This window comes from Lacerta agilis, chromosome 1, assembly GCF_009819535.1.
Source record: "Lacerta agilis isolate rLacAgi1 chromosome 1, rLacAgi1.pri, whole genome shotgun sequence".
In the NCBI taxonomy this organism is placed as follows: Eukaryota; Metazoa; Chordata; class Lepidosauria; order Squamata; family Lacertidae; genus Lacerta; species Lacerta agilis.
Window position 1 is genome coordinate 121,814,961 of NC_046312.1, and position 27,279 is coordinate 121,842,239.

Below are 27,279 nucleotides of genomic sequence, written 5' to 3' on the forward strand. Positions count from 1 at the left end.
CTAACTTGGGTAGCATAAATTGTCTCTGTTGAAGGCAAGCTAACACCAATTACCCTTTCTTCAATTCTTACAGCTCGTTGGAGCCTTTTCTTGTCTCTCTTGGAGGCTGTACCGTACCAAGCTGTTACAGAATTACAGAGAACATTTTCAATGATGCCTCTGTAGAATGTTATTTTATTTTATTAATATTTTGTTGGGGTGGGGTGGGGTGGGATGGACCTTTGGTTGGGGCTGGGGTCTGGCTTAATTTTAGTATGATTGTAAATTATTATTATTATTGGGTTCCCCTCCCCTCCCTGGTTTCTACTGTTTTATTGGTTTGTTGTATGGTTTGTGTTCTGTTCTTAAGGGGAGTGGCTCAGGGCTGCCTGTGAGTGGGCCCCAGCCAACTGAATGGCTGGGGCAAGTTCCACCGGGGGGGGGTATGCACTGGGATGCCCGATCTCAGTGATCACAGGTAGGAAAATGAGTTATGCTAAGACCAGACAATGTCATTCCCAAGGAGGTAGGTTTAGTCATTGTTTGAAGACTCTCCCTGCTTCCGGGTCTGGTCTTGACCGGAAGGATACTGGAATCAGCAAGGGAGACCCACATGACCTTAAGGTGCTGCTGTGCAATGCCAGGTAAATGATTCACAAGACTGCTGTCATCCACAACTTGATTGTGGATGGAGGATTTGACCTGGCATGTGCAACAGTGACTTGGTTGGATGAAGCAGATGGGCCTGTTCTTGCTGCCTCTTGTCCACCAGGTTTCTCTTACGCACAGCAACTCAGGTCATGTGGGTTGGGTGGGGTTGTAGTCATTAGCTTGCACCAGGCATCCTATTGGCGCCGAGGGCCTTCTGGCAGTTCCCTCCCTGTGAGAAGTGAGGTTACAGGGAACCAGGCAGAGGGCCTTCTCGGTGGTGGCGCACTCCCTGTGGAATGCCCTCCCATCAGATGTCAAGGAAATAAGCAACTATCTGACTTTTAGAAGACATCTGAAGGCAGTCCTGTTTAGGGAAGTTTTTAATGTTTGGTATTTTATCGTGTTTTTAATATTCTGTTGGGAGTTGCCCAGAGGGGCTGGGGAAACCCAGCCCAATGGGTGGAGTATGTATGTATGTATGTATGTATGTATGTATGTATGTATGTATGTATGACTAAATAAATAAATAAATAAATAAATAAATAAAATATTATTAATCCTGTTGAGCAGGATGACCATGGAATGCCACAGCGAAAGGATTATACTGCAACGGCGCAGCGAAAGATTGGCCATTCTCCAAAGGCTGAAACCCATTTCGTACCGAGAAACGGGAGTGAGGAGGTACAAGGGAGCTTGGGTAACATATTGTGGCCTGGTTTATGTAAGAATAACATTATGCTGTGGCAAGCTTGCATTTCAGTGTATGTGGAAACAGTTTGTTTTCTTCCCATTGCTCTTTGGTTCAGGATTCTGCTTATACAAGCAATGCACCAGAGCTAGCACTGCATGATTGAATCATCTTGGAGGGAGGTTGCAGTTGGGTGGGTTTTTTTTGGGATGATACAGAAAAAGTGAGAAATGCCAAAATGTAAGGTTCCCCTCTCTCACCACAAAAAACCTTTGAGCTTTCTTTTCTCAGGGTTTTCAAAAGAATCCGCAGGAAGCACAACTCTCTTGCCTCAGAAGCAAAATGGGATTCCAAAACCTGGAAGGAGACTTGCTCCCAGAAGAGTTGGGGGGCGAAAAGCAGTGGATCGGAAGACCTGATGCAGCCTTGCTGTAGTGAGTGTGCTCATCGGCCAAGTGAAGTGAGGCCTTTGGTTTAACTTGCCTAGGCTCGCGCATGTTCAGTGTGTATCATAGAATCGTAGAGTTGGAAGGGACCCCCGAGGGTCATCTAGTCCAACCCCCTGCAATGCAAAGAATGTGTGGTTGTCTCATAGGGGGTCGAACCTGCAACCTCACCGTTATCAGCACCACACTTGAACCAAATGAGCTACAGTTTTCTTTGTTTGTGTGCAGCACAAATGGCCTTATTCGGACATTGCAACATTTAATTTTGCTCCCTCAGTGGCCAAGCGAGACACGGGCATGTCACTTTAAATCATAGCTGAGCTTAAATGAAAATGGGACCGAGTGATTTGCAGCAAGCTTCAGCAGATCCAGTTAGGGATCCAGCTTATTAACTACTGCAATAGCACAGAGCCCAATTTAATGGGGGTTTTGCCATATTCTGAATGTTACAGAATCACAGACTTGTTGAATTGGGGCAGGAGCACTGCAATGCAGGAATCTTTCACCCAACATGTGGCTCAAACCCATGACCCTGGGATTAAGGGTCTCATGCTCTACCAACTGGTTGTTCTGGCTGAACCACCAGTTAAAAAAGGTCTGCCCAGAATAAAGCTTATGTAGTGGCTCAAAAACAGCACACACAGAGTCAAGCATTCTTCTACATACATCAAGAAAGCCTACAGGTCACGAGAAGTAAAACACGCATGGCTCTATACTGGCAACTTAACCCCCACAGTTACCTTGGGGTGCCCCTAACTGCTAAGGCCATTTGGGTCTCAGATGTCCTCCTTTATCACTGTTTCCTTAACAACCAGGCCTTCGAGGGGGTTGTTGACATTCCTGTCCCTATCTGTTCCTTGGAAGCTCTCAAGGAGATGGCGGCGCTAACTCACAGCAGACGTAGCAAAACGTCCTGCCATTCGCGCCATTTTCAGGGTCAGAAAGGAAAGGGAATGCAGCGCAGGAGTCATAAAATGCAAGCCCACAAAACCAAGCCTAATGTATAATAATGTATATATTAAAATGTGAGCTATTTATTTAGTTATTTATTTTTCAATTATCGTATGAGGTATCGCAAGTTTTGTTTTATTACTAAGGGAAGTGATATACAGACAACTGGAAACCAATTTTTAATTGTTATTTCTAATTCTTTGCTTTTTTTTCTTTTCCGTGTGCTTTGTTTTTTCATATATTATTTTTTTGTGGATTATTATGTCTAGATTATATGCTTTTCGTTCTTTGTTTATTGTTTATTTGTTTCTATTGGTTGATTTGATATGATTGTATTTTATAAGTTTGAAATTAAATAATTTTAATCTAAATAAATAAATAAAAATCAAGCCTAATGCCAAAGGTTCAGTACAATTAATTCTGTCTTCTTTGGCAATCACTCGTAGCCGAGTAAGATTGTCTTCCATAAAAACCTTTACAATTAATATTGGAACATTAAAAACAAAAAACAAAAAAAACCTACACCCCGGGTCTCTTAATTCTTACACCAAAGTGGTAAGAATTATATTGTAAAACGGCATCTCCCTTGCAGATTGAGATTCCAGAATAAAAACTGGTGTGCATAAACCCACAATGCAGTTTTGCATTCCAGACCTGAGTTTGATTCCTGTCCGGGTTTTCAGAGGGGCTATGAAAGATACAAAAATGTACCATAATGCAACATTTCCACTGAGCGCTGAGATGTTACAGTGACGGCGATGCTTGGTTTACAGTGCTTAGCGCATAATCCTCAAATCGGCATTTGGAATCGAGTTCAACTTCCCACAACACTCGCTTTATGGGGTGAAGGAGATAAGGCCTAAAGTAAACATTGTGGGAAGCAGAATGTGCAATATGGTATCTTGAGTTAGCTCAAATGCTGTGCCATACTAGTCTCTATCACTTTATTCTCTTTTTGCCAAATTATAAATTATAACTTAATTTTTTTTTTACTGCAAACTTTACAGTGGCAGCTTGGTTCTCAAACTTAATCCGGTCCGGAAGTCCGTTCCAAAACCAAAGCGTTCCAAAACCAAGGCGCGCTTTCCCATAGAAAGTAATGCAAAATGAATCAATCCGTTCCAGGCTTTTAAGAATAACCCCTAAAACAGCAATTTAACATGAATTTTACTACCCCATGAGGCCATCGATCCATAAAATGAAAGCAATAATCAATGTACTGTACTATAAAATAAATAAAACAGTATTCTCATGCTGTCCCCACAGCAAACCTTTAAGCTGGGTCCGGGGAGGACAACCCATTTCTTACCAGCTTGATTGTGCATGTTATACAAATCCAAAACATCAAGCTCTTCATTGATTCTTCTGGACCTCTTTGCTAACAATGTCATCTGTCTCTAATAGGTAAAGACTTGCCTGATCAAAATCCTTTAATTGCACGACATTGTTTTGAAACTCCTCCACCGATGGAACCCAACGCTAACATCATGATGTGCCCCGATCAGAAGCCACTTGTTCTAGGTATGTTCAGGCCTTGGGTGCATTTTTTCTTGAAAAGTAAGCTAGCTAGCTAGCTAGCAACAGCAATATGGCTCCCTCTAAGCTCCATTTGGAGATGGAGCACATGACCTGTGGAGGCCCATGATGGAAGAGGACTCTGCATCAGGCAGGCAGAGACAGAGTCCTCCTTGTGGTAGCTGTTGAGCATTGCAGTCAATGATGACTTCAGCTTTGAGGGCGCCCTCAGCATGGCGTCTTTCGCCATGCTTGTTGCCGAAATTAATATTGCTCCATTTGAAGCAACTGGAAGTGTGAGAACTGACTCCTTTTGGAATAAATCATTGTCCAGACCCATAAAAATATTATTCAAACTTTTACTCTAAAATAGAATACATCAAATGTATAACTGTTCGCTTCTAAATGTGGAACTGAAGTTGGGGAAATGGAAGGAGCTAGTAAGTTTTGGGGCCTCAGAGAGCGTAAAGTGAATAAGTGAGCACGTTTCTCAGTCTTACCTGCTGTTGTTCCTGGATATGGCCTTTTAAGTGGTGGCACCCCAGCTATAGAGTGCCCTTTCTAGAGAGCACTTCCTGGGGGGCCTACACTGTTGTTATTTCAGTTATTCCAGAGATTCATGCTACGGGCTGACAATTCTTTTCTCCCCTCCCTTTCGTTTAAAAATAGTGATATTGTGAAGTAATAATAACTACCATCCCTTTTTATCTTCCAAGAATCTAAGGTATTTTAAATATTTTCTTCAGAAAACCTTGCCTTTATATATAGTTGGCAGTCTGCAAACATTAAAATTACTGCATTTGTACATTATTATTATTATTATTATTATTATTATTATTATTATTATTATTATTTTAAAAAACCTGATGTGTGAGATGCAAGTATATATGTGCAGTTTGGGAAACTGTGTTTTATTTCAATTAGCTGAATGTTTTAAAGTATTTTTTTAGTTCAGCAATTGTAAAGAGCAGTTTTGTGTTGCGAGGGGTCAGGAGCAATAAAACCCCTGCGTTCAGAAGCCACAAATCACCAAAATGGGTCCGGCAGGCTTCCCGATCGCGCAGTTCCAAAACACTTTCACCTTCATAGCAGAGTTCAAATGCACAGCGTTCTTGAAGCGAAACCCCCTGCAATATCGTCTTTGTTAATCAGCAGTCTTTAACAAACGTACACTGACTCCTCCACTGTCAGCAAAGCAGATTTATTGCAGCGTAGCATAACTCAAAAGCCCGGAGATGAGGCGCTCATGGCTCCTCTCCGGTACAGGCAAAAACGAAAGCAACCTTCTCACACAGACTTCAGACTCGGTCTGAGAATTATAGCAGTCTCATATTACAAAGCATAACATCACATGTCAGTTCCTGTGTGACGGCGTAGCTAGATTTGTGTGTAACCCTTTCAGATCCTCACACCCCCTCTCGCCGGACACACAGGGCACGGTGCAGGTTGTGGCCTACACCAGATACAAACCATTACAGAATTCCCAATGCAGTTGGAACCCCAAAGGTTTGGTGAACCCATCCGCTAGGTTCTCTTGGCTTGGACAATACTTCAGCTTCACCAAGCCTGTCTGAATACTCTGACAAACATTCCTAAACCGGATGTCCAAGTGTTTGGTTCTGGACTTGAACTGTCCAGTCTCTGCCAGCTTCATACAGGGCTGGTTGTCCTCCCAAACTGTGATGGGTAAACAACACTCCCCGTTGACTTCCTGGACCAAGCACTTGTAGAACTCCATCTCCCTACAGGCTTCAGATAACGCACTGAATTCAGCCTCTGTAGAGGAAAGAGCTAGAAGACTCTGCTTTCTGGATCTCCACCCGACCAGAGCCTCCCCGTACTTGACAACGAGTCCAGACACTGATTTCCTGTCGTCCAGATTGGCCCAGCTGCTGTCAGACCAGCAAGAGAGCTGTGCTCCACCTTCTGCTGACAGCTTGAGACGCCAATCTCTGGAACCTTGTAGGTACCTCAGTACCCTCTTGATGCCATTCCAGGCATGCACACTGGGTTGTGCTGCCTCCCGGCTGAGCAGATTTACAGCAAAGGCTATATCCGGTCTGCTCCACTGGGAGAGATACAACAGACTTCCAAGTGCTGACTGGAACACCTCGGGGCTCTGGAACGCAGAGTGTTCCCCGGACTGACTGTCCTTTACGTAACAAGTCTCCATTGGTGTTCTGACACTGGCACAGTCAGACATCCTGAACTTCTCCAATAGCTGTTCGATCTTGCTCTCCTGACTTAGCAAGAAACTGCCATCCTCAGTCCTTTCAATTTTGACTCCTAGGTAAACACTCACTGGACCTAGTTCTTTGAGCTTGAAGTGCTTACTAAGCTCTTGTGCAAACTCCTGCACCTGACTCTCTGACTTGGCAAGGCAAATGATGTCATCGACATAACAGAGCACCAGAGTTTGCTCCTGGCCGGAACCTGCCAGGTAAAGACAACTGTCAGCAAGACTCCGCTGGAAACCCATGCTTTCCAGCGCTTGATGGAGACACAAATTCCAGTTCCTGGCGGACTGCCGTAAGCCATAAATGGATTTGTGTAGCTTCCACACGACATTCGGCTTATTGCCCTCGAACCCTGGTGGAGGTAGCATGTACAGAACCTCCTCCAAAGATGAGTTCAGATAAGCGACGTCCACATCAAAGTGGTGCACTACAAAGCCTCTCTGAGCAGCTACAGCTAACAAAAAGCGAAGAGTTTCACTCCTAGAAGTCGGCGCATACACCTCCGTGTAATGCAAGCCCTTCTTCTGCGTGAAGCCTCTGGCTACTAGCCTAGCTTTGTACTGAGGTTCTCCAGTTGCTGTGGGTTTAAGCCTAAACACCCAGCGACTGCTCACAGCACGCTCGCCCTTGGGCAGCGTCACTGTGGAGAACACCTTCAGTGCCTTCATGGAGTCCATCTCCTTTTGCATTGCCTGGTGCCACTTCGTGGCTTCCGGCTCAGGCAATTTCTGCACTTCCTCAAAGCTCTCTGGCTCACACAGAGCCATACAAGCCCACACGCTAGTGGCTGTGTATCTTTCAGGAGGAATTCCTTTCGTGGTCCTCTGGGACCTCCTCAGTGTGTCATCGGAGTCCCCCTCTGACCCAGACGAGCTGGACTCTGCCTGTGAGTCCCTGACGTCTGGTGACTCTCCTACTGACCTGCTCCTCTTGGACTGTTCCCCTGGACCAGCCTCTGGAGACGTTCTACTGCGCTTGAACTGTCTTCCAGATCTAGCCTTTGGAGAAACTGGTGCACTCCGCGGCTCTTGCTTCGGAGTAGCTACTGGACGTGGTGCAACCTGGCCTTGGTTGGGTGCTCGGCCCGAACCACCAGAAGTGCCAGGAGTGGCAGCACCACTACCTCTCGGAGCTGGACCAACAGCCGGGGCTGGTCCGCCAGCTGGACCTGGTCCACCAGCCGGACCACCACCCGGACCACCACCACCAGCCGGTGGTGCACCTGCTTGTCCCACATCTTCAGGACCTTCCAGAATGTCAGTGAGAACTTCTGGATTGCCGTGAATGCGTTTCCACCCCTCCTGCTCGCAGAACTCAGCACTGCAGCTGAGCACTACCCGAGACTGATCCTTCCCCTCAGGGTAGACGAACCTCCAGGCCTTGGAGGCTGGCTCGTACCCGACGAAGATCATCTTTTGGGATCTAGGTCCACCTTTGCGGCGCTTGGCTTTAGGCAGCAGCACATAAGCCTGGCAGCCGAACACTCTCATGAAGTGAACCTTTGGCTTTTTGCCATACAACAGAGCATAGGGCGTGTCACCTACCACCGAATTGTAGGTACGGTTCAAACAGAAAGAAGCACACTTCCATGCTTCAGCCCAGAACTTCTGAGGCAACTTAGCATCGAAAAGCATGGCTGACACCGCCTCTTGCAGCGTCCTGTTCCTCCTCTCGGCAACTCCGTTCTGGGGAGGAGCATATGGAGCTGACAACCTGTGCTTGATACCTTTCTGGCGGAAAAACCCTTGCAGTGTGGACCCTAAGAATTCCATTCCTCGGTCCGACTGAAAGCTGCGAACTTTGCAGGAAAACTCAAGTTCAACCGCAACGACCCACTCCTTGATCATGCTGGCCGCCTCCCCCTTGTGTTTGAGCGGAATCGACCATCCTGCTCTCGAGTGGTCGTCCGTGAGAGTTAGAATGAATTTGGCTCCGCCCATGCTGGGCGTCGGGAACGGACCACAGAGGTCTGCATGAACGAGAGCAAAACACTCCGTGGTGACTCTATCTGATCTAGGAAAATGGCACGTTTTTACCTTGGCCTGTTTGCATGCAGCACAGTCAAGAAACCGTGAGCATGGTGAAAACTCGCACCCTTGCGTGTTACCTGGGGCCTTCTTTACGTACTGCCAATTCCTATGAGAAAAGCGTCGATGCCATAAGTGTAAACAATCACGATGCATCGGCGTATTCGCGCACAGCGCCTGTGCTGTGTCAGAGGTACTGTTACCTGTTTCCAAAACAAAAACTCCATCATCATTACAAGGAACACTGACCAACAGTTTACCCCCTTTAGAGATGGTACAGACATCATTCTCCAAATGAACCACATACCCATCCCTTAAAAGAGAAGACACAGACAATAAACAGCGCTTCATGCCTGGAAGAACAAAGCATTGAAGATCAGCCTGTAAAAAATCAACAAAGACAGTAGCTTCAGTCTGTAGCTTTTTCTTTGAACCATCAGCAAGGGAAACTTGTTTGCCTCCAACAATGTCCTTGCAGTCCCGAGCATGGTCACCAGATGGCACAAAATGGTGAGATGCTGCTGTGTCAATCATGAACTGTAACTTAGCAACAGGAACGTCCTTGACGGTAGCCATAGCAGCAGCAAGATGACGTGGGTTTCCTCCAGACGATGAGCCCCCACCTGTGCCTCTCCTACGTGCGTTTCCAGGCTTGCCGAAACCTCTTATCTGTGTGTTTACATTAGCAGCGCCTCTGGCCTTGCAGTCTCGTTGCAGGTGGCTACTCGAATTACAGAGATAACAGCGACGTGTAGCAGCATAGGCCTGCACAGTAAAATCATGGCTTTTGCTTCTAGCTGCCCCCCCTCTCCTGCTGGGAACAGGGCAGCCTCCAGCATATCCATTGCCGGAGTCACTGTGCCTCCTACTCTCCTCCTCCTGTAAGCGTCCCGCAATCAACCGGAGATTAAGATCTGCAGCAGGCATGGCTTCCAGAGTGAGACAAAGGCTCTCATACTCATCAAAAACAGAAGTGAGCAAGATATACGACTTCTGCTCCTCCGTATACGTGATGCCCAAAAGCCTCAGCTTTTCCAACGTGGCTATCACTTTTTGCACATGTTCTTGGACGCTCTGTCCATGAGCCAGTTTTAAGCCATACAGCTGCCTGGTCAAATGGATTTTTGCACCAGCTGTAGGTCTCATATAAATTCCTTCCAGCCCGGCCCAGATAGCGTGGGCACTTTCAAGTCCAGCTATCAGGGGCAATTGGGAACCTTCCAGGGCCATTATGAGCATTCCCCTGGCTCTCTCATCCCTGCGTTGCTCAGCTTGTGCAGCTGCGACCGCTGCAGCTCCAGCGCCAGCAGCAGCTTGGACAGGGGGGTTTCTCAGGCATTCACTAAGCCCTCTGGCAAGAATCCAAGCTTGGGCTTTCACTCTCCATTCCAAATAATTTTCTCCATTCAGTGGAGGAAAGGGGCAGGAAAAGGATTCATTTCCTTCAGCAGCGGCAGCCATTCTCTCCCCCCGGGGCTTTTCTACTTACTGCTGTAGAACTCAAACTCCCGGCTCCGGATTAATGGCGTCGTCCCACCAGCGAATGCTTGCCAGCCCTGGCTGCACTCCAGCTGGGTTTCACTGCCGTGGCACGCAGTCCATTCCTCCCTTTGAAGACGATAGCAGGCAGGCAATTAGCAAAGCCATAACCTTTTGCCCATAACCTTTTGTGTTGCGAGGGGTCAGGAGCAATAAAACCCCTGCGTTCAGAAGCCACAAATCACCAAAATGGGTCCGGCAGGCTTCCCGATCGCGCAGTTCCAAAACACTTTCACCTTCATAGCAGAGTTCAAATGCACAGCGTTCTTGAAGCGAAACCCCCTGCAATATCGTCTTTGTTAATCAGCAGTCTTTAACAAACGTACACTGACTCCTCCACTGTCAGCAAAGCAGATTTATTGCAGCGTAGCATAACTCAAAAGCCCGGAGATGAGGCGCTCATGGCTCCTCTCCGGTACAGGCAAAAACGAAAGCAACCTTCTCACACAGACTTCAGACTCGGTCTGAGAATTATAGCAGTCTCATATTACAAAGCATAACATCACATGTCAGTTCCTGTGTGACGGCGTAGCTAGATTTGTGTGTAACCCTTTCAGATCCTCACAAGCAGCATATATGTTGCTTTCACACTTACCTTTACCTATTTTGCCCAAATATTTACTCTGTATTTGAGACCTTTAAATTCTTATAACAATTTCTACCCTGTTCTCTCTCTCTCTCTCTCTCTCTCACACCATCCTGAGAAGTTGGTTGTAGGGTGGTCTATAAATATTGCTAATAAAATAAATGGAGAAAATATAGAAAATGGGAAAGTCAGAAATTGCAAGCCAGCCATAGGAAGCTACTTTGCCCCTCAGGCCCAGTAATGTCTACTCTGATTGGCCACATCTCTCCAGGGTCTCAGATGAAGAAGAGCCTCGCTCATCACCCGATCCCTGATCCTTTTAAATGGAAGGTGCCAAAGCATCTCCTCTTGTGTGTAGAGCATGTTCTCTGATGCTGAGCTACAGAACACTGGCCCTTAATAGAGATGCTTATTGAGGTGACGTTTTACTTTTGATAGTTATAGAAGTGCAGCAGATGAAAAGCTACAGCAGTCCATCTCTCCTCGGAGCCGGGACACAACTGAGAAACAACCCAGTTGCTCTTGCTTTCCAACATGCAGGTAGGTTAGCCGAGCAGTTTTATAGCAGAAGTCCAGCTGGATGTTGTTGGGTGATAACTCCTTTTCCACCATCCCTGATTATGGACCATTTGCTGGTTGGGGTAGATAGGAGTTGGGGCCACAAGTTCCCTACTCCTGGTTTACGGAAATAGGGAGGGCATGTATCTTCTCAATGTTCTGCCCTTAATTTGAATTTAATTTTGATGGTGCGTTCAAGTTCTCTAATTTGAACCACAACCTTCCCCAAAGACGAATATTGCATGCATTGGTGGATGTATATGAGAACCATCAGCAGTCAATTGATTGTGTGAACGGTCTTCGACAGGCTTTAATTGGAAGTATAAACGCTCATTTATCTTAGTTGGACGGAAGGATGAAAGTGTCTGTGAACTTGCCAAGGAACTGATAAGGTTCATTACTGAGTCATCTGCAGTTCGGCAGACCACTCTTCTTCCCAGGCTCAGAGGGGAAATGGTGAAAACAGATTATTTATTGGGATGGTGATTTTTGCAGCTGTTGTTAAAGTTGCAAAACAAAGAAGCGGAGGGATGGAGAGGAAAAGATAGACATAACATTTTACAAGGACAGGAAGAAACGCCACGGACAGAATAATTGCCACACACAGGAAGAACAAGGATATAGAATGTGTCTATACGAATGGAAGTTGTTAATATTGCAGTTGTCGTATAAGGGATTCTTATTTTGACCGGAATGTAATTGAAATTAGTAAGATTTTGGAATGCAGATATAAAGAAAACCACCAAACCATCAATTCTAGCACTTGGGGGGACGGGGGACGACACACCTAAATTATATACCGGTAATTCGGTATTTGAATGATTGGTATTAGTAACTGTATTATAATTTGGCATTGTTATAATGGGGCTATTATTGAATAGTAATTGAAAATTAATAAAATTATTATCAGAACAGGCTTCAAAGAACAAGCTTTGAACTAAGACGAAATATTTTCACTTGAAGAACAGAAATAGAGAAGTAAGGCGAATGAGGAAATATGTGTTCTAGATCTATCTAGAATACATCTATCTAGATCTATCTACAAGAATTCTGACCTGCTCTTCACCTTAAGGTCCCAGGGAGCATTATAGCAACATAGGATTTAATCCAGGGAAATCATCTCAATTGTTCAAGGACTTCTGCTTATGCGACTGAACTTTCGTTTCCTCTCTTCCCTCTGTGCACTCCCCCCAAATCTGTTTTGGGTTTCACCCCAACCCTTCAGAGCAGATTCCTTTGCACAAGCAGAAGTCCTTGTGTAAACAGGACAACTTTTGTTATTATTATTATTTATTGAATTTATATATATGGATACAACCCATAATATATAGTGATAGAAACAGATAAACCCATTGCAGTTAGGGATATTGGCCAAGTCAGATTAAAATGGAAATGGGAGCAGAAATTGCCAATGCTTGCTCATTGGTCCCAGGTATGGAACAGAAATATATCCAGTGAATATGATCCATATTTGCCCACAAAGGAGACATAATTTATTACATTCTCTAATAGCTACGCAGATCACATAAGTTATGTAATTTCATCACAGCAGGCAGCAAGACAAATAATGTACTTCTTTAGCAGAAGACAAATTGCAGCAGAGCAGAAGCAGTGCTGCGTGTGACAACTACAGGACTGAACAAAAAGTCACGCCCTCTTACACCCCTAGTCACAATTATAAAAACAAGCAAAACTGTTCCACCCATCTCCTTTCTATCTATAAGGGACGGGAACCTTGCCTTCCTAAGTAAACAAAGCCTAAATAAACAAATAAAGCCAAAATCTGCAGCAATGTTGTTAACAGAAAGAGAGCATACATAGACTTGCTTGCTAATGTTGGCCTTTTCCAGGCATATACATGCTCCATTTACAATTGCTGAGAAATCATATATTTCCATGATTTCCACTTGAATTTATATCTTCTCAGGAGACCATCCAAGGCCTGTCATGAAGATGTTGGCTTTTTTGACCCTAATATTCTTCTTGGGCATCTTTTCTGGTATGTTCCTCAAAGAGCTAGCCTAAGCACATTTTTTTTTGTTATATAATCTGCAGAATATATTTGTGATGTGCATTTATTTGTAATGTGTATCAAATATAGACTACTAAAAGCAGCGATCCGTTGAGACCTTGACTTCTACTAAGTCACACTAATGTGTGCTGAATGTCTGTGTGCATGCACACGCAAGAGTGAATTTGTGTGTGGTGGCCATGCAAAAGTATGTGGGGTATTCACATGTTAACATTCAATGGGTATGCAGTCTTTGTACACAAATTGTAGAGTTTTACAAATCAACAAGGATGCCCTTTTTTCCACACAAACACTTGTATAGTTTGTACCTGTGTTCAGCATAATGTGAACAAATCTGCTATGGCCATCTTGCCCCTGAGGCCTAGCATCAACCAACAGGCAGATTTGGATTAATTTTTCAGCTGCCCAGTGGATAGCCATGAGATGAACCCAGATTTCCAAATGATATGGATCTTGCCAATATTTGTTCCGCTACAATAAGCATGCTTTACTGAATTCGGTGGATAAACATATTTTCAACCGTGCTACACAAGAGAAGAGACATAATGCAATGTTCTGCTGATTAATCCTGATAAAAGTGTATGGGTTTTCTGATTGGTTCAGAAAGCCATTAATGTGGTTCATGTTTCCTTCTAGGATTTCTGTATGGCTTGTGCAACCCCTCTGATAGCTTCAAGCAGGTGATGAAGGTGCAGCTGAGGTAAAATAGCTTCCTCAATGGATGTACGGCACACTGTCATTTTGAATTCATCCTGAGGCAAAAACATGCAGATGCAGGTTGATTCTCTTGAATGAGCTTAGCAGAGGCAAAGATGAAAACCCATGCTCCAAGGATTGGGGCATGTGGCTCTTCAGATGTTGTTGGTCTCCAAGCAGCATCAGCTGCAGCCAGAATGGCCCATTGGATGGTGGGAGATGTAGGCAGGGGTGTAGGAAGGGGGGGCGTAGGGGGGCAGTCCGCCCCATGTTCCATAATGGAGGGGGTGACAAATTATCAAGGAACAATTACTGCCCTACAAAGGCGGTTCATAAAAAAACTTTTTTTAAAAAATGCCTGCTCCGAAGGTCTTATCTTACTGTACTAGGGATTATATAGCTATATATGAAATTTCATGCATATCGGTTAATATCTTGACCCTCCTCCACCAAAATAGCTGTTTACTTGGCTGTTTTCCTATGTCGTGAAGGCTGAAATTTCAATTCAGTGGAGCACTTACTGTTCCCAACCCTAACCCTGTGGAAAGCCATCTAATTAGACTTTAATTTGATTTTGAGATGTTTTTAGGAGGTAATTTAATTATGGTTTGATTTTATACCAATGTTATGTATCTGATGTTAGCCACCCTGAGCCCGACTTTGGCCGGGGAGGGCGGGATATAAATAAAAGTTTATTATTATTATTACTTGTTATTATTCCTTTGTAACAAAATATGAAATAATGTAAAACCATTTTTTGCAAGGGGGGGGGGAATCAATGGGGGTGTGTGACAAGAAATTTTCTGCACCGGGTACCACCTGACCTTCCTACGCCTCTGGATGTAGGCCAGCCACATCTGGAGAGCCAGATGTTCACCGCCCTTGGATAAGGCCAGTATTGGGGGGGGGGACCTGTGGACCTCCAGATTTTGCATCGTTCGTTACTATTGGCCATATAGTCTGGGCCTGATGGAAAATTGAAGTCCGATGCTCTCTTCTGGAGGGCCACAGGTTTCCCCAACTCTGCCATAACCCATGGGTTAGTTTTGAATGGCGATATCTGTAGCTCCTAAAATGCAAGCTGATAATTTCACAGCAAGGCGGAAGGTGGTTCTTGAAAAAGACTGGTGATTTCTACACACACACACACACACACACACACCCCGTAAGAAAGAAGCACGATTATACTCTGATAAAGATGCGACTCAGGTCCTGGCTGGCAACTCAACAGCAAGTTTGTTAAAATATAGTAGGAAGAGAGATTGATGTGTGTGCTACCTCTGGCAGGCTGCACACAGAAAGAATATTTTAGCACTGACCTTCCTGTCAGTGTGAATGAAGAAGAAAACTGGTTTGTAGTAGTTGCTGTTTTGCAGAAAAGGCCCTCATCCCTCATTTGCAATGAAAGGTGTCACGAAGCATGAAGAAATCGATGGTAAAACAAGGAATTACCATATATACTTGAGTATAAGCCTAGTTTTTCAGCACATTTTTTGTGCTGAAAAAGCTGCCCTCGGCTTATACTCGAGTGAGGCGGGTGGTGGGGGTGGCGAGAAAGAAGCCCTTTCTCTCCGCTTGTGCCGCCACCCGCTCTCCCCAGTCAACCATTCCTTAAGAAGTGTACAAGAACAGCGGTTCTTTACTCTCCCCAGGCAGCTTGTTCCATTCCTGAACTGCTCGCATAAATGCAAACTTGGCAAAGGAAGAAGAGGAAGGAGCAGCCCAAAGGGTTGCTTTCGGGCTGCTCGTTCCTCCTCCTCCTCCACAGCGGCAAAGGTGAACCGGCTTATACTCGAGTCAATAAGCTTTCCCAGGTTTTTGTAGGAAAATTAGGTGCCTCGGTTTATATTCGGGTCGGCTTATACTCGGGTATATACGGTAATAGGGCTCTCCGATTACTGGCACAAGGCAAATGCCCATTTTTTATACGTCCGAGTACTATATAGATCTGGAAATTCAGATACAAATTCCCTATGATGTATGACTCCTGGAAAAATAAGTCTAATATCTATCCCTCTCTGCTTCTAAAATTTGATGACATTCTGGTTTGTTCTTTTTTTTTAAAAAAGAACAGATTCCGCCCCCCACAGGACCCTACAGCCACAAAATCCATCCTTTGACCCCATGGTGAGCTATTTTGCTTAGGCTTGAGCAATATTGTGGATATTTTGATTGTTTTGCACATTTCTGCTTAGTCGCCAGAATGAGGCCCTTCAGCAGAATCTTCAGAAACAGATCAGTACTTTCCGTCAGAACGTCGTTGGGCTCCAGAGCCTTGTAGATGCCCTTGGAAGTGTCCATGGACACTGGGAGTCCCAGAAGGTGAGGGTTACCTGAGCTACAATTTATTTCAGCTTCTGACTTATAATAACCAATTACCATATATACTTGAGTATAAGCCTAGTTTTTCAGCACATTTTTTGTGCTCAAAAAGCTGCCCTCGGCTTATACTTGAGTGAGGCGAGCGGTGGGGGCGGCGAGAAAGAAGCCCTTTCTCTCTGCTCATGCTGCCACCCGCTCTCCCCAGTCAACCATTCCTTAAGAAGCGTACAAGAACAGCGGTTCTTTACTCTCCCCAGGCAGCTTGTTCCATTCCTGAACTGCTCGCATAAATGCAAACTTGGCAAAGGAGGAAGAGGAAGGAGCAGCCCAAAGGGCTGCTTTCGGGCTGCTCGTTCCTCCTCCTCCTCCACAGCGGCAAAGGTGAATCGGCTTATACTTGAGTCAATAAGCTTTCCCAGGTTTTTGTAGGAAAATTAGGTGCCTCGGTTTATATTTGGGTCGGCTTATACTCAGGTATATACGGTATCAATTATCACTGGCTAGCAGTCAATCAGATAATGCATCCCTTTGAAAGGGAACTGACAAATCAAAGAAATTCGCCCGTGTAAGCCAAGACTGGCACAATAAGTTGATTAAAATTTTTGTAACAATTTTAGTAACGGAAAAAAGACATTCAATTTGACCATCTCAGAAAAAAAAATCTACAGAGGCAGTAATATTTTGATGGTGTTTATAAAAAACGGTATTTACTAGAGAATGTTCAAAATCCAAATATTTCCCACACAGATCATATTGGTGAACGTAGCCTACTGAGAATCACATATAATCAGGGATAATAAAAATGAACACTTTTTGATATAATTGATATGATGGTCTTTTTTGTATTTATAGTGTCAATGTTAGCTGCCTGCGTCCTTCTGGAAAGGTGGGATATGAGTTTAATAAACAAATGAATCTCTCACAGCTTTTTCACAGGGATTCCTAAGAAATCACCCAAAGAGGAGAGCCTTGTGTGACTCTCATGAAGATTTTTGCAAAACGCCTTCTCTCCACAGTCAGCCATAAACGGGGCTACCAATGCTGGTAGAGGTTAAGGGTGACAGTGAATAATAATAATAATATTAAAATACCTCACCAATCTGGCTGGATTGCCATCCATCTATTCTACATCAGCTCTGCTGGTTGTTAAGTTCTTGCCCCGTTCATGGTGGGATGAAAGTTAAATTATCAGTATGAAGAAAATAACTCAATGCTTCTGGTATGGGTGCACTCGTGTGTTCACCAAAGTCAGAATTTCCTCCTCTACTTGGTAGTTTCCCTCATTTTCCTCCACTGATCCCTGACTGCTTTGTTTGAAGCTTCTCCAGTGTGGTGTAGTGGTTAAGAGTGGTAGACTTGTAATCTGGTGAACTGGGTTCGCGTCTCCGCTCCTCCACATGCAGCTGCTGGGTGACCTTGGGCTAGTCACACTTTTCTGAATTCTCTCAGCCCCACTCACCTCACAGAGTGTTTGTTGTGGGGGAGGAAGGGAAAGGAGAATGTTAGCCGCTTTGAGACTCCTTTGGGTAGTGATAAAGCGGGATATCAAATCCAAACTCCTCCTCCTCCTCCTCCTCCTCCTCCTCCTCCTCCTCCTCCTCCTCCTCCTCCTCCTCCTCCTCTTCTTCTTCTTCTTCTTCTTCTTCTTCTTCTTCTCCCTCACCACAACCCCCACTTCCAGACATTGTATGTTTCCCCACTTGGCCACATCAACCAGGGGAAAAGACTCAGGATGGGAGAAGAGAAATTATTTCTATAAACTGCAGTAACGGGCATGTGTTTGCATAGCTGCAGGTGGGGTCTCTCTCTCACACCTCAATTGTATATATATATATTTTTGTGACAGCATCTCTTCAAGCAATTGGGGGGCACTGCAGAGGAAAGCAACCAGATTGAAAAAGAAGACTTTGCCCTGAAATCTGCAGGTAAGAAGAGGATAAAAATGGAGCGGGAGACAAACACTAGGGGGGCAGCAGAGCTTCAAGGGAACAGTGAGACAGAGATGGAGCGGGGAAGAGATGTGGTGTTGGGGTGGAAGCAGCAGCGGTATAGCATGAGGGGAGTAACTCCTCTCTTGAATCTGTTGATTTCTGGTGTGTGCAAATATTTAACCACTAGAATATTGGCTGCAGGGTTCTAACTTCATATTAATATGGAATACCCTCCAACATTTCTCCAAGGGAAATAGGGACGTCCTAAGGAAAAGGGGACACGGGTGGTGCTGTGGTCTAAATCACAGAGCCTCTTGGGCTTGCCGATCAGAAGGTTGGCGGTTCGAATCCCTGTGACGGGCTAAGCTCCCATTGCTCGGTCCCAGCTCCTGCCAACCTAGCATTTTGAAAGCATGTCAAAGTGCAAGAAGATAAATAGGTACCGCTCCGGCGGGAAGGTAAACAGCATTTCCGTGTGCTGCTCTGGTTCGCCAGAAGCGGCTTAGTCATGCTGGCCACATGACCTGGAAGCTGTACGCTGGCTCCCTCGGCCAATAAAGCGAGATGAGCGCCGCAATCTCAGAGCCGTCCACGACTGGACTTAACGGTCAGGGGTCCCTTTACCTTTACCTAAGGAAAAGTGGGGCATTCCAGGATCAGATCAGAAACTGGGGTGGCTTCCGTAAATCTGGGACTGTCACTGGAAAATAGGGACACTTTGAGGTTCTGATATGGTACAATCACACCATTCTACTATGTAGCCTTTAAGGCAAAGGTAGGACTTGCCGATCAGAAGGTTGGAGGTTCGAATCCCCGTGACGGGGTGAGCTCTCGTTGCTCGGTCCCAGCTCCTGCCCACCTAGCAGTTTGAAAGCACGTCAAAGTGCAAGTAGATAAATAGGTACCACTCCAGCGGGAAGGTAAACGGCGTTTCCGTGCGCTGCTCTGGTTCGCCAGAAGTGGCTTAGTCATGCTGGCCACATGACCCAGAAAAATTGTCTGCGGACAAACGCCGGCTCCCTCGGCCAGTAAAGGGAGATGAGCACCGCAACCCCAGAGTCATCCCTTTACCTTTACCTTTTTAGGACATTTCAGGTAGCTCTCCCCCAAATTTCATATGGGAAGGGAAAGGAGGTGGGGGGAAAAGGATGACGTGATGGAAGGTGGGTGCAGGGGGTGGAGAATCCCTGAGGACCAGACCAATCCGTCCCTCTCCCAGGAACCAATTTGGTGGTAAGGAAAAGGAATGGGAAGAAAGAAAGCTGAAAGATGAAGAAGAAGTGTGCATGCACACGAAAGCTCATACCAAGAACAAACTTAGTTGGTCTCTAAGGTGCTACTGGAATGATTTTATTATTATTATTGTTTTGACTATGGCAGACGAACACGGCTACCTACCTGTAACTGAGTTATCACGGGGGGGGGGGGAGGGATCGCAGAAAGAGGAGAGAAACAGGCAGTGCTTTTTCTTCTTCTGGGGGTACTCAAGGGCACGCAGTACCGGCACCCCCCAAATATTTAAAGTGCAGCACTTACTGTAACAATTTTGTGGTGAGTACTGGCACCTTTAAAAAAATTAAAAAGCCCTATAGGATTTGCTTGACGATCACACACATCATGACAGCTACTGATAGACTCACCAAAGGAAAATGAGAGGGACGAACCCTGTAGCAATGTATTAAAAAAATAATGAAGAATGCGACATTCCATTGCCAAATGATTTAGGTAGTTCATTCTAGGAGTCGTGGTGGAAGTAATGAAACAAATAACATATTGGAGGCTGTTTGACTTGAACTGTGAAACCCTGATAGATTTGCGATTAGTGCTTGCCAACTGTGATAATTTAATTCTGATTGGATTCTCTGTGTTTCTCTTACTAATTTTGGATTGTGTGTGTGTGTGGGGGGGGGAACCCTCCCTGTTTAATGCCCTAATATCTGTAGGTGCATCGATCGTAAAATTCAGCACAAGCTATGAAACGGGAGCGCAGGTTTGCATGTTGGGGCTGTGCTGGGATTACTCACGTGCACCAGAAGTGATTCTTGAGGTAGGAATCTTGGAAAGCGATGTTTGGGGACTTCCTCAATTTTTTTTTTATTCCCCACCACTACCTCTCAAACATCCAGCAGAGAAATCCACCTACCCCCCCAGTCTCAGTGCCATGGATTATTTGTACACCCCTATTTAGCCAAACCCCCCCCCCCCGCAAAGCAGGAGACACTAATACACATTAAGACAAAATAAATATACAGTAAAAGCACAACGCATGAAACAAAATGATATAAAATAGCGGAAGGATTTTCAACAGCCATCACAATGCGGGGGAAACAGAATGTCCCACTGATATATCATACAAAACCTGTTTGAAGTCCATATCATGATATCGGTTTCATAATTTTTGACTTGGCAATATATTGTGAATCATGATGTGCGCACGCTATGCAAAATGCACAATGTAAGAACATTTTTGAAGCCAGCCAATGCCTGTACATAGCTCCATCCTCATTTCCGACATTGTGATATACAGTCGTACCTTGGGTCCCGAACGCCTTGCGAGTCGAACGCTTTGGTTCCCAAATGCCGCAAACCCAGAAGTGAGTTACAGGTGGGTAGCCGTGTTGGTCTGCCATAGTCGAAACACAATAGAAAATTCTTTCCAGTAGCACCTTAGAGACCAACTGAGTTTGTTCTTGGTATGAGCTTTCGTGCACACGAAAGCTCATACCAAGAACAAACTCAGTTGGTCTCTAAGGTGCTACTGGAAAGAATTTTCTATTTTGTTTCGGCCAGAAGTGAGTGTTCTGGTTTGTGAACATTCTTTGGAACCTGAACAAACGACACGGCTTCCATGGCTTCCGATTGAGTGCAGGAGCTTCCTGCAGCCAATCGGAAGCCGCGCCTTGGTTTCTGAACATTTTGGAAGTCAAATGGACTTCCAGAATGGATTTCGTTCAACTTCTGAAGTACCACTGTACTGGTATATTACAATGTTTAGCTGGTGATATATCACAATGTTGAAAACCAGTTATCACCCAACCCTACTGTTCGTCTTTACATAGCTCCATCCTTATTTCAGACATCATGATATATCGATGTAACACGATGTTTAGCTGGTGATATATTGTGATGTTGAAAACCAGATAGCCCTACCCACTAAGAGTGGGTCCAAGGAAGGCACTCCACACCAGAAACAGTCGCTTGACACATTTCCAGCAGACCTGGGCAACCTGAAGCTCCTAGGCTCTTCTTTGTGACTGAAAGTGTATTGTCCAGTGCTCACTTTGCAACACACTGTGTATTGCTTGTTGGGACATGGGCAGAGGGTCAATTCAACACGTCATCAGATTGTGCAAATGGAAAACCCAGTATGGGTAGGGTCAGTTCCTTTACTGACAGGTAGTCAATGCCATTCCTCAGCTTAGCAGTTACATACAGATGTAGCATAAACTAATCCTATCTTTCTGTCCCAACAGTCATCTTACAGCAAAAAGTAATCAAAGGCCTTTCCAGCAACATGTCCTCCTTGCAACAATGAACGTGATTTTATGTGTATACCTCTGACCACCACAGATTCAATTCCTAATTGATCTTCTTTTTTGGGGGGGAGAGAAGGGGTTGTGTGTGACACTGTACAACTCCAACAAGTCCCATATTTAAATTTAAGGGTACAATCCATAGGACATTAAGTCTTGCTGAACTCAGTATAATGTACCTGTAGGTAGACATGTTTGGAATTTGTACTACGGCATTCTCATGTATGTGCACTGCATGGAAAGTTACTGTTTCGTGAGTGGGTGAACATGTTGAGCTGCACACATCCTTCCTCCATAACACATAGCTACACACCCTCAGCTCACAATCCTGAAAGGAGGAAGGGCACAATCATGGGAATTGATTGATCTCCACAATCAGGATCAGTTGGGCATAGCTGATTTCTCATAGTAAGCGTAAGGCTGTCTGGGGGGAAGGGGGAGGCACCCAATTCTGCGTTCAGTCATACCCCACGGCAGCCATTTTGTGTTATGCCATGCATCTCCTGGTGGCCATTTTGTGACTTGCGGCCACAACAAAATGAAATGTTTCAGTATGTGTGCATTTTTTTATTTTATTTTTTAAGAAAAAGATAAAGAATTGCACAACTTTTAGAAAACATCTGACGGAAGCCCTGTTCAGGGAAGTTTTTAATGTCTGACATTTTAATATATTTTTTTAATATTTTGCTGGAAGCCACCCAGAATGGCTGGGGAAACCCAGCCAGATTGTTGTTGTTGTTATTTATTATTACAGACAGCTTTTTATAAACAGTTAAACTTTTATTATTATTATTATTTAAAACTCTCTATTATCGACTTTTAAATTAAAAGTGCATCACAATTCAGCAGAGAAGTGGTGTGGCAGAGGCACGTTACAATTTGTCAAGCTATGAGTACAGGCAACAACCATTTTGTGCGTGTTCAAAGCACGCACAACAGTGCATATGTGCAGGGCCGCAACCCGAAAGTGGCTAGAAAAGGGGGCCGAGTGGCCTATATATGTTCCGCCAATGTACGCAGGGTCAGGAATGTAACAGATAACGTCCCACTAAGAACAGGTCCAAGATGGAGTACTCCCTAGCAAAAGCAGCCTCTTAACACTCTTCCAATAGTTTTGCTTCCCAGTGACAACCAGATAAAGGTGTCCAGACACGTTGACTTCTATCTTGTGTCGGCTGCCAAAGTAGGGACAAACCCTTGTTTTCCCCATACAAACAACACTTACTTTCTGAATTCTCCAGATTTGTGTCTGCTCCCTTCTGGAAAGGCATGAGACTGTTTTGTTTTTCAGCGGGATAACACCCCTGGGAATTGCTGGGCTATGCAAGGCTCTCAAGGTTATGTCGTCATCAAATTGTCCGAAGCCGTCTGCCCGGTTGCTGTGAGCCTGGATCATATTTCAAAGAAAATTTCTCACACAGAAGAAATTACCAGTGCTCCAAAGAACTTCTCTATCTATGTGAGTAACCTCCCTATGATTTTCAGGACATTCCCGCCTTCCCCTCACATGCATATATATATTGCATTGAGAAATTTTAAAGGTGGAAGGTGTTTTTTTATTTTTTATTTATAAAGAACACTAATTAATGTTTGTATAACAACCTTTGGTTCATTTCTTTAAAGTCTCTTATCGAATCTCTTCGGCTTTCCCCCTTTGTCTCTTCTCAGGGATTCAAAGATGATTTTGAGAAGGAGGAAGGGAACTTTTTGGGGTCATTTGTCTACAAAATCGATGGTTTCCCTATGCAAACTTTTAAGCTGGAGGTATTATTTATTTATTTATTTCATTTCTATACCAATCTATATTTTAAAGAAAAATCTCAAAGCAGTTTACAGCATATTAAAACATCAATGAAACAATCCATAATCAGACATTTCTGAAGAAAGTCAAATATAGAGTATACGGTCAAAGCAACATAATTAACAGAAAACTAAAATACTGTACTATCGTAAAGATTTCAAAATAGAGCATTACAAAGGATGTCAACTACAGAATACACATTTAACACAAAGTTAACAACAGGATTTTTTTTTAATGTTAAAAAAACCCAACCCCAAACCCCCCACTTATTGCTAAGTGAAGTCAAATATAAAATGCACATTTAAAACGGCATAATTAACAAGAGAATAAAATATTATAAGTATGACACGGCTGTTTGGCAGAGCACAGAAAGATGGGGCAAAAGAATCCAGTAGTTAGGGTTTGCCACAGAACATGGAGGAAAAGAACACAAAGGGTTTGAAAGATGGAGTCACCCACCCAGACACAAAACATCGCAATCTTCTAATTGTTCTGTCAGTGCAAGCGTTTTTGCTTCTCAGATGGAACAATCCCCTCTCTTTTCTCTCCCCCCCCACTATTCTGGGGTTCTCCTGACCCCCAAGAGGGGATTTGGGGCTGTGTGGATGGAGACAAGGTGATAAAGGCTAAAGTTGGAAACCTTGCTCTTAGCTGAATCTGGCCCCTTGATTTTTCCTGGAAATCTGGGAGAGAGCTGTAGTCTGCACTTCACTAAAAGGCCAGGTGTCAATTTAGCATGGCATTCTGAACACTCCAAAGTATAATATGTAATTGTTCTGAATTTAGGTTACCAACCACAGCCAATTTTTTTGGGTGGCCTTGACCGGTAAAACTCTACTCTGTCAGTTAGCCAGCCCCGGTATCTAAGAAGCTGGGAACGTCCAGCTTTTATTATTCGCGTTGTTAACGAAAATATTTGTAACCTGCCTCTTGACCAAAGATCCCCAACGGGGCTCTCGGCATATATAAAAACAGCAACGCCAACGATTCAGAGCAAACGAAATGGATAGATACGTGGGTTTAGGTATTCAGATTTAGATGAATAATTGTTACGACGATAACCAGTTAGTGAAATGATTAACTTAGTTGAAACAAATAGGGCATCTCAGACACTGGCACTGGATTTAGGGTGGCAAAATGGGGGGGGGGAGCAAAATTGGGGAGATCCATTTGAGGGCGCCAAAGTTTGACCTTACACAAGGCGCCATATTACCAAAGCCTGCCCCTGCAGATATGAAACTGTGACAAATATGGATGACAAGAAAGAGGTGTTAAAGATCATGTATCTCAATGGGAGCTTTTTGAAGATTTATTCTTAACTAGACATTAAGCCCGTTAAATTAACGGATGCTAGAACATATGTGGTCAAACATTTTTAAAAACAGAGTTTGGGCAATGTTTGTTTATGGTATAGATCACACCAGTGGTTCCCCCCCCCCCCCAAAAAAATGTTTGTCCTACAGAATTTCAGAGGCGACTCTGCCTCAATGTTAGTTATAGAAACTTTGTCAGCTCTGCGTCCCTGTTGCCCTAGCAACGTCGGGGACATGCGCAGAGCTGACTGAGCGGCTCTCGCTTATCTCGTGTGTTTTTTTCTAACAACGCGACAGCCGCATGACGTAGCCAGCTCTGCGCATAGCGTCCCTGTTGCCCTAGCAACATCGGGAACACGCGCAGAGCTGACCGAGCAGCTCTCGCTTGACATCGCTCGCCCGCCGCCACTTGTAACGGCCGCTGCCGCTTAGAAGTAAGCCCACGCGAGCGCGCACCCGCCGCTTCAACAGTTTCGTCCGGCCGCCCGAAGTCTCTGCGCTCCAAGTCCCAACGGCTGTCCGTGGGGCACATGCGCAGTAGCGCAATCCCACGGACACAGGGACTGGACGCAGAGACACTTGTAGTTTATTACAAAGGATATGGGAGCCCTCCAGGGTATTTAAACTAGGGAAGACTGATCAGAAAGAGGGGCAAAGGGCATACCTCCCCCCCCTAGTTTAGGATGATATAATCTCTATCCCTGTGTATGTCTGTGAAAGGGAATAACGGGAATCGGATGTAGTTTTGGAGAGACCTGGAGAAACACAACGGAGAGAGCTGAGCTGTGTTTTGGGCTCTGCAAGCTCTGGAGATGGTCATTTAAGGGGACTGCTACTCACCAGAGAAAAAGATCTAAATGTATATATATTGTTCAGTCGTTCAGTTGTGTCCGACTCTTCGTGACCCCATGGACCAGAGCACGCCAGGCACGCCTATCCTGTATATATATATGTGTGTGTGTGGTTAATGCATTCAGCCCTGTTTGTAACTCTTCCTCCCCATCAGTCTTCCAGAGTTTAGGGTGATTTGATTTGATTTGAGTTGATTTGATTTCTGTCCCCATCTTTCCTTCAAAGAGCTCAAGGTGACATGTGTGGTTCTGCTTCCTTTCCCTCATGTTTTATCCTCTCAACCAGGGCTTTGTTTTTTCAGCCAGAACTGGCTAGAACTCAGTTCCGGCACCTCTCAGGTGGGCACCATTGCCATTATATAGGAGAACAAGGGAGGTGTTTGTGGTGAGTTCCAGCACCTCTTTTCCTCGGAAAAAAATAACACTGTTCTCAACAACCCTGTGAGGGAGGTTAGGCTGAGAGACGGAGAGTGTCACCCAGGGCTGAGTGGGGATTTTGTTCTCTGGTCTCCCAGGTTCTAGTCCAACACTCTAACCGCATCAACTCACAAATGTTACTAAAGGTCTCTGAATTTCTCTTACCAATAGCTTTGCTGTGCCATTCAGCTCACATATCTCAATGGTGGGGGATATGGAGGAATTCACAACAAAACATAGGTGCCAACTCCCTGGGGCCCTGTGTGACCGAGCACCCACAAAATTCCCCATGAAGGGGTTAGGCACTCACAATTTTCAGTGACTACGTGCAGAAATGCAGCTGTCTATCTTCAAGCAATCAGCAGTTGGCAGAAAGCCCAGGTTGCTCTCTCTCAGACCCTTAGCAACGACCTGTGATTGGTCAGTGAGTTCCTGATAAGGTGAGCTCTGTGTGAGAGCTGTGTGGTGAGTGTGTGGAGAGAGAGAGACAGAGAGGAAAAGATTTTATGTTTTCTTTCTTTTATTTTGTAAAGTCTGTAAATAGTAACTTATGGATACTAGTTGCTTCAATCAATAAATACTGTATATAGTTATCCAGTGAGTTACTGAGTTCCTGCGTTGAGCTGTCTAGTCAATTTCACAACAGCCAGAAGCTTCCAGAAAAGTCTGCGTCTAACTCTGCGGTGTCCAGGAATACATTATACTCCTGACACTAAATCTTAAGAGGTTCATGCATGCCTCCGGGCACCCACAGTTGCGGTGCCAAGTTGGCACTCCTGCAACAAAACATACTGTACAGGAAGCAAACGGTAACCTTTTATTTATGTCCCTGTATTTTCAGAGAGAAAATTCAGGTAAATTTCAATACCTGCTCTTGAAGATTTTGAGCAACTGGGACCATCCAGACTACACATGCATCTATGGGTTTCGTGTGTATGGAGAACGAATGGAGTGATGGAGTGATCAGAGAAATTCAGTATAATAAATACATCATGGCATATTTTTTATTGTTATTGTGGCTAATAGACCGGCTTTTCGTTAGGGTTTCCAACCTCAGACCCTCTTGCTTGGTGGTCTGAGAAATAATAATAATAATAATAATAATTTGCTATTTATACCCCGCCCATCTGGCTGGGCTTCCCCAGCCACTCTGGGCGGCTTCCAACAAAATATTTAAATGCAATAGTCCGTCAAACATTAAAAGCT

General features: G+C 44.7%; 1 protein-coding gene across 1 annotated transcript; it reads left to right on the top strand.

The window, feature by feature from the left end:
- The first annotated feature begins 1,204 nt into the window (after window positions 1–1,204).
- LOC117061320 (SUN domain-containing protein 2-like) lies at window positions 1,205–27,063 on the top strand. Its single transcript, XM_033174092.1, has 12 exons — window positions 1,205–1,311; window positions 1,610–1,752; window positions 4,120–4,236; window positions 11,058–11,159; window positions 13,105–13,176; window positions 13,846–13,909; window positions 16,101–16,227; window positions 18,074–18,152; window positions 20,102–20,205; window positions 22,983–23,150; window positions 23,360–23,455; window positions 26,915–27,063. Exons 1-12 carry the CDS (start codon window positions 1,208–1,210, stop codon window positions 27,026–27,028), a joined length of 1,290 nt encoding a protein of 429 aa, XP_033029983.1. The 5' UTR covers window positions 1,205–1,207; the 3' UTR covers window positions 27,029–27,063.
- Window positions 27,064–27,279: the final 216 nt, after the last annotated feature.